At 43.0% G+C, this 12,754-nt stretch overlaps 1 protein-coding gene across 2 annotated transcripts in view; it reads left to right on the forward strand.

Moving 5' to 3' along the window:
• Nucleotides 1–12,754, forward strand: part of IntS2 (integrator complex subunit 2) — a 213,099-nt gene that overhangs the window by 74,156 nt on the left and 126,189 nt on the right. For both annotated transcript variants that reach the window (XM_068383054.1, XM_068383055.1), the window contains exons 6-7: nucleotides 7,545–7,717; nucleotides 9,543–9,743. In XM_068383054.1, coding sequence (XP_068239155.1) covers nucleotides 7,545–7,717; nucleotides 9,543–9,743 — 374 coding nt within the window. The remainder of the gene's footprint in view (nucleotides 1–7,544; nucleotides 7,718–9,542; nucleotides 9,744–12,754) is intronic.

Consider the following 12,754-nt stretch of genomic DNA (forward strand, 5'->3'; position numbering starts at 1 on the left):
CAAGAACGTTCCTCGGTCCCCCCCAGCGCCCGCGGCGACTCTTCCGGCCGTCTTCATGCAGCCTGTGGAAACAGAGGTTCGGCATGGAGTAACCCCCGCGGAGTTGGACGCCACAGGTGATTCGGCTGATTCCCTTTCCTTCTCCTCGTCTTCCTCGTCCGTGGATTCATCTTCAGAGGACGATTCCAGGTCTGCGAGGAGGAAGCGCGAGAGGTCCAGGAAGAAGAAGAAGTCCCGCTCCCGTTCAAGACAGAAGAAGGAGTCCAGACCTTCTAAGAAGAAAGCGAAGAGGAGTAAATCCAAAGATTGGGTGAGTATCACGGTGCCCCGGAGCGAGCTGTTTAAGGTCACCACAGCCACGGCCGCTTCCGGGTAGCTCCCTAGAGCCTCCTCACCGTCTCTCCCCTCCTGCTCCTCCTACGGACAAGAACCTCACCGAGGGAGACCTTTCCTAGCTCCCCGTGAGCCGAAGTTGTCGAAGGCCTCCGCTTGGAATACCTATACATGGCTAAGAGCTTTTGCTTAGAGAGTTTATGCTTCAACTGAAAAAGAATACAATTTAACCATAAAAGAAACCTTTTATGGTACAACCCAGGAACATGAGTGGTGGGCTACCCTAAAATCTGCATTCTTTGGTATAGATGTAACCTTTTCTCCTTTACTTAAACCAGATGGCTCTTTCACTAACTGTCCAAAGGAAGAGACAACTCTTTTGGCTGATGTATTTGACAGTAAGTAGAGTAATGAGAAACTTGATCTTCCTCATTCCTGTTTTCCTGGGGCTAAACTGACTAGTTTAGCTTGTTGGTCTCATGAAATTAAGGCTCTCTTGATGGACCTTGGTGCTGATAGAGGTGTAAACCCTAATGGAAAAGTTTTGAATGAAGTGAAGAAAGTAAGGATGAGTAAATCGAGAAGTAACGACACAGTGAAAGATGAAAATGGAAGGTTGTTGAAAGAAGAGGAGGCAAGAAATGGAAGCAGATGTACATCAGAGAGTGAATGAAGGATGTAAAGTGTTAGGGGCAGTGAAGGGAATGGTAAAGAATAGAGGGTTAGGAATGAATGTAAAGAGAGTCCTGTATGAGAAAGTGATTGTACCAACTATGATGTATGGATCAGAGTTGTGGGGGATGAAAGTGACGGAAAGACAGAAAATGAATATGTTCAAGATGAAGTGTCTGAGGAGTATGTCTGGTGTATCTCGATTGGATAGGATTAGGAACGAAGTAGCGAGGGTGAGAACAGGTGTAAGAAGTTAATTAGCTGCTAGAGTGGATTTGAATATGTTGAGGTGGTTTGGCCATGTGGAGAGAATGGAAAATGGCTGTTTGCTGAAGAAGGTAATTAATGCAAGAGTTGATGGGAGAAGTACAAGAGAAAGGCCAAGGTTTGGGGGGGATGGATAGAATGGAGAAAGCTCTAGGTGATAGATATGAGAGAAGCAAAAGGGCATGCATGAAATAGGAATTGGATGGTGAGTGATGGTGATGCAGTTCCAATAAGCCCTGCTGCTTCCTCCAGTAGCCTTGATGGGGATTCAGCATACGAAGCTTCAGTTGTGATGGAAAACAGGAGAAGGTGGCCTGTGGCACCCTAGCAGTACCAACCACTATACTGAATGCCTTGTCAAGCTGGAAGAACCTTAGAGAAGAAAAGTTCTCCTTTTTGTTCTTTTATTTGATGTCGATACCCCCAAAATTGGGGGATGTGCCTTGGTAGATAGATTGATCAATAGATTATTAAATTTTTAAGTAATAGATTGCAAAGAGTTTTTGTTAATGGGCACCATGGCAAGTAAAGTATAGGAATGTGATATCTGGCATTTCTAAGGGTAGTGTTCTTAGCCCATTACTTTTTGTACTCTATACACGTGATATGTGGTTTTGCTTAGAAAACAAGGTCATTGCATATGCAGATGATGCTACTCAATGCATTAATTCCATTTTCTGAATATGGCTCTGGGGTTACTGAATTCCTAATAGAGATATTGCTAAAATTAGTGAATGGTGCAAATTATGGGGCGTGAAGTTGAACCCTAGCAAAACTCAAAGTATGATTTTAAGTAGGTCGAGGACAGTAGCTCTTCTACCTCAGAATCTCAGCATTGATGATGTAACTTTGTGAAAAACAAAGCAGAATCTTCCAAGCACTTTCACCAGAATGGCGCAGCGAAAAATAATGGCGACCACCGTATGTGTTTTACATTACCACACTGGTATCGGAGTAGTAACGGCTCTCTCACGTTATCAATCCTATCCTATATCCTTCTAGACAAGGTTAACTGTGTTCGTAGAAGGCTAGCTATGATTGTATTTAAACACGCCCCTGTTACGTACGCGATATCTTTCGGGATATTCGCTCCAGGGGTAGTAACCCCATGATACCTCTAAAAGTAAAATTCTCTGTTATATCACTCGCAGAAATATCCCAAGTAGAAAGCTGCCTAGAGGAACTTTCATCAGGATGACATGGCTATCTCACCGAAAAATAGATTTTTCCTATGTTTTAACTCTCATTCTGCCTTGTTTCGATTATTGATCTCTTCATTCTGCCTTGTTTCGAGTATTGTTCTCATCTCTGGTCTTCAGTTGCTGAATCTCGTTTCAATTTGTTGGAGGGGAACTTACAGTCTATTAAATTTCCTATTCCTGGTCTAGATATTTATCAATTAGTTTGTTATGCATGTTGCATAAGATTTTCCTAATTCTGACCATCCTTTCCATTCAGATCTTCCTGAACAGTACCATCTTGTTCTTAATACAGTACCAGGTATACACTTAATTCTAATAGTCATGCCTTCTCCATTATAAGGCTCAATACTACACAGTATTCTAGAAGTTTTATTCCAGCTGTGACCAGGTTGTAGAAAGGTCATCCTAATAAGGTAGTTTAATTGGTGGAACTTCAAAAGTTCAAACTTGCAGCAAATGTTTTCATGTTGAAGAGGCTGATATATCTTTTTTTTTATTGTCATGGTGACTTAAATGCTAGAGTGGCTGCTGGAGGGGTAGAAGGTGTCATTGGGAAGTATGAGTACCAGGTGAAAATAAGTATGGTGAGAGACTGTTAGATATGTGTGTTGAGCAAGAGATGGTGATAAGTTCTAGCCTTTTCAAAATGAAAGATAAAAACAAATATACATGGGTAAGAGTGGCAAATGGAAGAGTGGTAAAAAGGGCTTTAATGGACTAAGTGTTGATAATTAAAATGATGTTTGGAAGATTGAAAGATGTGCACATGTTTAGGGGTATGGCTAACAGTATGTCTGATCATTTTTTGGTGGAAGGAATATTAGTAGTAGCAAAAGAGAGGGGGAATAGAGTGGGGGGATGTAAAAGGGAGTTGGTGAGGGTAGAAGAGTTAATAAAACCGGAGGTAAGAAATGAATGTCAAGAAATGTTGTAAATGGCATATGACAGAGTGAAAGTAAGAGAAATTGGTAATTTAGAGGAGTGGAAGTTAGTAAAAGAAAGTTTTTTTGGGGATTGCAAGTGATGTGTGTAGCAAGAAGTTTGTTGGGGGCAGCATGAGGAACGGTAGTGAATGGTGGAATGAAGGAGTGAAGGTAAAAGTGGAAGAGAAAAAGAGTGCATTTGAAGAATGGCTGCAGAATAATAGTGTAGAAAAGTATGAAAGATAATAGAGAGGAAAATGTGGAAGTAAAGCACAAGGTAACTGAATCAAAGAGGGCGGCTGACCTGAGGTGGGGTCAGGGATTGGGTCATTCATACGAAGAGAATAAGAAGAATTGTTTTGGAAAGAAGTGAAAAGAGTAAGGAAGGCTGGTTCAAGAATTGAAGAAACAGTGAAAGATGGAAATAGAAGGTTGTTAAAAGGAGAGGAGGCAAGGATAAGGTGGGCGAAATATTTTGAAAGTTTACTGAATGTTGAGGATAATAGGGAGGCAGATATGATTGCTGTTGTAGGTGCCATTGATGGGAGATGAGAATGAGAGAGTGATTACAAGAGAGGACGTGAGGAGAGCACTAGATGAAAGGAGAGTAGGAAAAGCACCTGGTATGGATGGTGTGAGAGCTGAGATGTTGAAGGAAGGGGGTGTGACTGTGCTTGAATGGGTGGTGAGATTGTTTAATATGTGTTTTATGTTGTCATTGGTACTAATAAATTAGTTTTGTGCATGTATTGTACCGCTATATAAGGGTAAGGGAAATGTGCATGAGTGTTGGAACTCAAGGGGTATTAGTTTGTTGAGTGCAGTTGGAAAAGTGTTTGGTAGAGTACTGATTAATAGGATTAAGGATAAAACAGAGAATGCAATCTGAGAAGTACAGTGTGGGTTTAGAAGAGGTAGGGAATGTATGAATCAGATTTTTACCGTTAGGTAGATATGCGAGAAATATTTAGCAAAAGGTAAGGAGGTGTGTGTTGCGTTTATGGATCTGGAGAAAGCATATGATACAGTTGATAGGGAAGCAATGTGGAATGTGATGAGGTTATATGGAATTGGTGGAAGGTTGTTGCAAGCAGTGAAAAGTTTCTACAACGGTAGTAAAGCATGTGTTAGGATAGGAAATGAAGTGACCGATTGGTTTCCGGTGAGAGTGGGGCTGAGACAGGGATGTGTGATGTCGCCATGGTTGTTCAACTTGTATGTTGATGGAGTGGTGAGAGAGGTGAATGCTCGAGTGCTTGGACAAGGATTAAAACTGTAGACGAGAATGACCATGAATGGGAGGTAAATCAGTTGTTGTTTGCGGATGATACTGTACTGATTGCAGACTCGGAAGAGAAGCTTGGCCAATTAGTGACAAAATTTGGAAGGGTGTGTGAGAGAAAGAAGTTGAGTGTTAATGTGGGTAAGAGTAAGGTTATGAGATGTACGAGAAGTGAAGGTGGTACGAGGTTGAATGTCATGTTGAATGGAGAGTTACTTGAAGAGGTGGATCAGTTTAAGTACTTGCGGTCTGTTGTTACAGCAAATGATGTAGTGGAAGCAGATGTATGTCAGAGAGTGAATGAAAGATGCAAAGTGTTGGCGGCAGTGAAGGGAGTGGTAAAGAATAGAGGGTTGGGCATGAAGGTAAAGAGAGTTCTGTATTAGAAAGTGATTATACCAACTGTGATGTATGGATTGAAGTTGTGGGGAATGAAAGTGATGGACACAGGTTCGAGATGAAGTGTCTGAGGAGTATGGCTGGTGTATCTCGATTTGATAGTGTTAGGAACGAAGTAATGAGGGTGAGAATGGGTGTAAGAAAAGAGTTAGCAGTTAGAGTGAATATGAATGTGTTGAGGTGGTTTGGCCATGTTGAGAGAATGGAAAATGGCTGTCCGCTAAAGAAGGTGATGAATGCAAGAGTTGATGGGAGAAGTACAAGAGGAAGGCCAAGGTTTGGGTGGATGGATGGAGTGAAGAAAGCTCTGGGTGATAGGAGGATAGATGTGAGAGAGGCAAGAGAGAGTGCTAGAAATAGAAATGAATGGCGAGCGATTGTGACGCAGTTCCGGTAGGCCCTGCTGCTTCCTCCGATCACCTTGGATGACCGCGGAGGTAGGAGCAGTAGGGGATTCAGCGTTATGAAGCTTCATCTGTGGTGGATAGTGGGGGGAGGTTGGGCTGTGGCACCCTAGCAGTACCAGCTGAACTTGGTTGAGTCCCTTGTTAGGCTGGAGGAACGTAGAGAGTAGAGGTCCCCTTCTTTGTTTTGTTTCATTTGTTGATGTTGGCTACCCCCCAAAATTGGGGGAAGTGCCTTGGTATATGTATGTACTAAGGAGATAATGAAATCGAGTCGGTTTATTTATTTGTCAGTGTCTGCCTGTGGAGAGGATTATTTGTCTGTGGTCTGTCTGTGGACAGGATTACGTCAAAACTACTCGAATGATTTTTATGAATTTTTCACTGCTGATAGATCTTAGGACATTAATGCCCCCTTGTAATTTTGGAGATGAACTGGATCTGGATTCTAGTTTTTTATTTGTCTGTGTACAGGATTATGTCAAAACTACTCAACGGATTTTGACAAAATTTTCCCCACAGATATATCTTGGGTCTCGGACCACCTCATTAAATTTTGGAGATGATTTTTACCCAGCTTTTAGATCTGGATTTGCATTTTCACAATTTTAAAGATAACATCAAAACAAATTGACAGATTTTAATAACATTTCTACCACAGATAGATCTTAGGTCATGTAGAACTCTAATAAATTTTAGAGATGATCCAGATCCGGGTCTAGATTCTAGATCCTGATTTGCATTATCTATCCGTCGAAGCAAGTAGACGGATTTTGTTAAAATTCCGCCACAGATAGATCTTAGGCTATGGACAACTCCATCAACCTTTGGTAGAGATCACTAATCTCTTATTGCCCTTTTTTTATGTTGTTACTGTTCTTGAAGTGTTTTATTTTAATTTTTCATGGCTTCTCTTATTTTTATTTCCTTTCCTTGCTGAGCTTTTTTTCCCTGTTGGCGCCCTTAGGCTTACAGATTTGTTATTATTATAATAATGATAATAACAAAGCTCTAGGTGTGTTAAATCAGTTATCCCTGATCTTGATATTAATATCTTGCACCTTTATTTAATTCTTTTATTGTGTATATAATCAGCCCTCGCTTTCCGTGGGTATAGGTAACAGAGATAGGCGCGTAAAGCGAGAATCCACAAATACTTGCTGCCCTAGGGTGGGTCGACTCATAACCTACCAACTCGCCAAACATTACCTATCTGCGGTTGACTAACACACTAGGTAACCCACTGTGGTGCACTACATTCTTTTCCTGGGCTTTCTATCATGGTATTTTATTTCTTACTACTTTCTGAATGTAATTGTAGAATATAAACTCAGCTTCAGTACAAAGTCAGTACAAAGTAAGACAACTAATAAACCAAAATTCATCACCACGACTCATAAAACTAGTCACCGCCAGACTACGCTTTGTATACTTTTCAACAAAACACTTGTTTGTATCTAACAACACTCAGTGATACTGTAGAGTATAAAAAGTCACTAATACTTGATGATTGATATGCACCCAAAAATGAAAGCAAAAGTAAAAAATGTTTTAATGAAGCACAATTATCTTTTCAAGTTATGATTTGTTAGAATGGATAATGTCTACTTAAACTTGTTAGTCTGAGCTGACGGAATTGAATGACATGTTTTAAGATTTCTTTACAGTAAAATGCTTTAAAAACACTATTATTAGTTTTTTTCAATAAATATATGAATATTTATCCTACCACAAGTGAAAGAAAAATCAGATAGAAAATTATTAAAATATCACTGTTTACAAAATTTAATAGCAATGTTATATGGTAGTTAAAAAGTAGGATTAAAAATAATTAAATCAAAACTATAAAAATGGAATAGCTAAATGAGAAGATACAAAACCTTACAAAGGAAAAGGGAAAGGTAGAAACCAGTGCAGTAGGGACTAGAGAGATGCAGCAGAAAGCCTTCAATACTGTAATCTATTCCCTCTTGGGATATTAAGCTTTGTAAAATGATTGCATTAAATTAGGCATGCATTATGTATTTCCAATTTTGTATTCAGTCCTTTTGTTTCCTTTCAGAGAAAATATGAACACCAAGCTTCAGCATTAACTGCTCTCAGGTCATATCTCAGTGGAAGGCTACGGAATTTGCTTCTTTTCAACAGTAATGATACATTACCTGACTCTCAAGTGATATATGCCACAGCTTTGTTGAGACTATATTGTGCTCTCAAAAGTCTAGCTAATTTAAAGTAAGATATAGATTTATGTTTCCATCATATTTTTGCTATTGATAACTTGTTCCATTATGTAGATCTAATACATCCTTGTACCCCTTTCTTGCTGGTAGATCAGCTCTTTTGCAAAGCTGTATTACATCATGAAACTTTTAATGCTGCTCATGATTGGGCCTAATGTCTAACCTCTAACCTTTATAATGAATTGATTTATAGAAAGTTGTGTTCATACAGATTATGAGTCTTATATAGTTACTTCTGCCAACGAAGTTGGAAGGAGGTTATGTTTTCACCCTTGTTTGTGTGTTTGTTTGTGAACAGCCTCTGGGCCACAAATTTAATCGTAGAGTAATTAAACATGCAGGGATTAATGTTTATGTAAAAAGCTAGAAAATTATTAAATTTTGGTAGGTCACGGTCAAGCAAAATGTCCAATACACATAATCAGCCATAAGTTTGGACATCGTTGTCACAGAGACTTCAAACTTGGTTCATATTTGTGTGCATGAAAATCCACGCCAATTAATACATGTTAAGGTCAAGGTCAAGGCCGAGCAAAAGGTCACGAAATAAGCTGCCACAGCGCAGGTCTGCGCTCTACTGAATGCCCCTCTATTTTTATTTTTATTTAAATACAAGATTAATGGCTGTGACATATTGTGCAAAGTTGTTGCTCTAATCTTAAAGTTATAACCTGTTAGGCTCTCTCATGGTTAACTCAGTTCTAAATGTATATGTACTGTATATTAGGGTCTTATGTAAATCATTACTAAATAGATATATTCAGTATTAAGTTCTCTCTTGTTTTATGCGGCTCTAAATGTGTACTGTATATGTTTTAGGTTCTCATTGCTTAGATTAGTTCTAGATATATATGCATACTGTATTAGGTTCTCCCATTACCTAAGCTTCTAAATTTATGTGTATCAGAGCTCCTCTGGTTGAGTTGATTTTCCTTTTCCATTCTATGCAGGATTTTTTCTGCCCCTAGCTATACTTGCTTGATATTCTCCTGCCTAACCTCCGTTACTACTTTCTTTCTTCTACAGGGTTTCCTCCAAGTTGCACTTAGGTGCTGAAGGGCCTCAGGTCCCAGCACCAGCCTATATAGCCCACATTTATAAATCCAATTCAGTCCAGGGCCTAAAGGTCTTCTATAAAGCAGAAATATGCTCTCATGGGCAATGGGACTATGTGTTTAAAATTGATGAAGTGGAGGCTATAAATTAAGTAGTGCTTTTTTACCATTTATCAATTTGGTAGTCATTTTTATTGTCCGAAATTGTTTTTATCAGTTCAGGAGTTAGTTACTCTCCTCTTAGGTACAGCAGTAATAAAGAATAATTGTGATTTTACATGTTAATCACTTTTATAAAATTATTATAGAAAGTTTCTGTTCCTAGCTGGTGAAATTATCTGGGGTTTAAGAATAAAGCTAAAGATTGAAAGCATTCGACTGGTAGGATGGTTCATTATCTTTGATAAACTGATATTTTTTTTATCCTGTCTAGACATTGTTTAGCAGCTTTAGACCACTTGGCTTTGTCACTTCTTAAGTGGGTGTTTGTTGTAAAGAAGGATTGCATTAATGTAGCCTGAAGATTACGTATACATATATTTTTAGTGAAGTGTATATATAAAATTATTTTTGTAATTGATCAGCATTTGTGAATTTATAACTATTGATTAGTTTTAAGGTAATGGAATATAGTGCCGGAAATGTTGTCCATGTACTTATATGTTTATATTTGAAAAACTTTTCATTTGTCATTTTGTGGCAAGATCATAATAGTTTAAGTACTTAGAAATCTATTGAATACTGTATTCTGTTTTCTAACAGATTCAGTGAAGAAAAAGAAATTGGCCTCTTGCTACAATTGGTGACCTGTCATCCACCCCCTTCAGCTGCTGGAGTGAGGTTTGTTAGTACAGGACTTTGCATGTTGATTGCTTGTCCTTCACTAATTTCATTACAAGAAAATGAACGAAGAGCATCTGAGTGGATTAAGTTGTTGGTGAAGGAAGAAGCATATTTTGCAGGGTGAGTTGAGTTTCCTCTTTGTATACAGTATTATCATGTCCCTAAAAGTAAGCATGTTCTTGTGAAGTGTTAGCTCTTGTCTTAATTATTTTATCCCCTCCCCATCATTTTTGTAGATTTGCTCTCAAGCTTTTCCATCTTGCTCCTCTACCAAGTAATATTTTATGTGAACCTTTTTAAATGTTTTTTTTTAAATGTGTCAATTCATTCCAAAGGAATTATCATATTTGTTTACTTTAAATGTGTTTGAGGAAATAGTTGGCCTAAGGTAACTAATGTTTAATGTCAAAAATAGTTTGTTCCGTAACCAAAATACAAACCACACTATTTACATGGTTTACTTTTGGCGTAGCTGAAATGACGAGCCATTAGATTTTAACGAGGGTTAAACTATCATCCGCGCTAGTTAGCACGGGGTTACGGCTCCCCCCCACACACCATTGAGCTGCTTCACTTCACTTTTGGCTCGGACGATGTACAGACGTGTCTGTCTCGTCCTTGCATTTTTGACAGCCTTAATCTGTTTTTCTTTTTCTTACAGTTGTGTGTTTGAAGTTGGCCTCTACCTTTTCTTCCCATTATGCGGAAGTGCCCTGGACTCCCCGACCGCCCTTGTGGAACATTCATGTCGGCGGTCGATACAGACCCTCACACCCTTTGCCCGCAGTGTCAAGGTCAACGGTGTGAAAGTGATAATGTTTGTATGGAATGTAGGGAGTGGCCTACCTCCCAGTGGGAGAGGTTTGCCCGGCGGCGTAAGAAGAGTTCTAAGCGAGACTGTTCTCCCTCTGGGACTGCCTTGGGGAAGGAAGGCTCCAAGGACTCTTCTTCCGTTGCCCGAACCTTCTCCGAAGCTCCCACTCGTTCGGTCTCTTGCGAGAGGCCGCCGAGTGGTAGCGTAGGTCCTTCTTTTGTTTCCCAATCTCGGGGTTCGGGAGAGGGTGTTGCCTCCCATAGCGAGGCAGCTCTCCCCCTCCTCCGGAGGAGGACATTATTGATTTTGTTGATTATGATCAAACTGTATCTAACAATGATCTTTTCCAGCTTTGGGCTTCCTTGGGGCTTGAGGTCTCGCCCTCCAAGGAAGCCCTGTTTGATCTGATCCAGTTGGGGCAGCTGTCCAACAGTCGCCGGTAATACCAGAGGTAGACCCTCTGGCTATTATCAACGTTGTTGTGGCAGAGGCGTCCGACGAGTCGGTTCAAACCCCAGCTGCTGCTGTTGCGGATGTTGCTGAAGGCTCAGGTTCCCCTCCGAACATCCTTCGAGGGGAAAGCTGGGTCCAGCGGTTTCTCCAGCGGGTGTTCCTCCCACTCGGGGGAGTGCACTAACAGAGACTCCTCTTCGGAGGACCGACAACGGTGATACCCTGCCTCGAGGTCTTCTTCGCCACATGGCTCGCCCTCCTCTTCGCCGCCGAGGCCTTCCTTCTCCTTACAAGGGAGTTAAGAGGCGCCTTCTCTTCAGATCTTCATCTTCGTCGGGAGCAGACCGTGGCTGTGACATCACTGGACCTCTCCGCAGATCGTTCGCGATCTCCTGCGCCTGCCAGATCCTCCTTGTTAATTCAAGCACTGGTCCCTTCGGGGCAGAAGGGCTTATTCCACAATGTGGGTAAGTCCCTTCTCCGCCAGGTTTCACCTGTGCGCCCTTCGGTAGCGCGCAAGCGCCACCGCTCTTCTGATCGCCAGCGCCCTCCTGATCTCCAGCGCTCTCCTGTGGATGAGTCAACAGACTCTTCTCGCCAGCGCGTTCCGGATCACCAGCACTCTCCTGCTCGTCAGCGCTCTCCTGATCTCCAGCGCTCTCCTGCTCGCCAGCGTTCACCTGCTCGCCAGCGCTCGCCTGCGCGCACTGCACGTCAACAGTCTCCTGAGCACCGTCAACCTCCTACTCGTCAGCGCACTACTGCGTGCCCAGTTCCTGATGCGCGCCAACGTTCGCCCACGCACCCATGACCTTCGGATCTGGGCGCAGGCAAGGACATTGATCCTTTGCTTCACCAGCGTTCCCCTGCGCGTCGATCGCCGCCTGCACACCACCGTGCGTTTTCTCCTGTGCGCACTTCTAAAGTGCATGCGCGCCCACGAGTCGACTCCTGGGCCCGCCCACGAGCATTCGCCCTCGAGCACATCAGCGCCCCCTGGCCCTGCGCCCCAGTTGACAACTTCTCTCCGCGCTACTGCGCGCCATCCTATGCGCCAGCGTTCCCTATGCGACCGCGCGGTCCTTCGCCTGTGCGCGAACGCTCGCCAACGCGCCCACGCGTCTGATCGCCACAGGTCACCGACTCGCCCACGCGCTAACTGGCCTGTGCGCAGTCGGTCGCCTACTCACCCAAAGCGTCATCGTTCGCCAACGCGCCATCGTTCGCCAAATTGCCATCGCTCGCCAAAGTGCCATCGCTCGCCAACGCGCTTACACTCGCCTATGCTCCACTGATCGCCTACGCGCCATCGATCTCCTGATCGCCAGCGATCGTCCGGACACTCGCGCACACCCTCACCTGTGCATCCACGCATACCTTCGCCTGCGGGCCCACGCGCCCCCTCGCCAGCACGTCCGCGCCCTCATCTCCGCGCCCCCGCGCGCCAACGATCGCCCACGCCCAACCCAGCGCCCACGCCCGACCCAGCGCCCACGCCCGACCCAGCAGTTTTGCCATCGCGCCAGCGCGACCCCCAACGCAATTCCCAACCTTGCGAGTTGCCGGGGCTGCATGCTTCCAGATCGTCCTCACGATCTCCATCTCGTAAGCGTCGAGCATGCGTCCAGGAGCAGGAAGATTCATCGGAGAGGTCCAGGCAACATTCTTCTTCCCTTTTTTCATTTCAGGCAGGCCCAGTAGTATCCACTCCTAAGGATCAGCCGATCCCCTTCCCTCCAGCGGGAATCGCTGACACTGCGTCAGTCAGCCGCCAGCCTTGGTTTGGTTCCCTGATGAAAGCGGTCGTGCAGGCTGTGAAGCCAGCCGTCACTGATCTGAGACTAAAACCAAAGGCTCCCTGGTA

Source organism: Palaemon carinicauda, chromosome 11, assembly GCF_036898095.1.
Source record: "Palaemon carinicauda isolate YSFRI2023 chromosome 11, ASM3689809v2, whole genome shotgun sequence".
In the NCBI taxonomy this organism is placed as follows: Eukaryota; Metazoa; Arthropoda; class Malacostraca; order Decapoda; family Palaemonidae; genus Palaemon; species Palaemon carinicauda.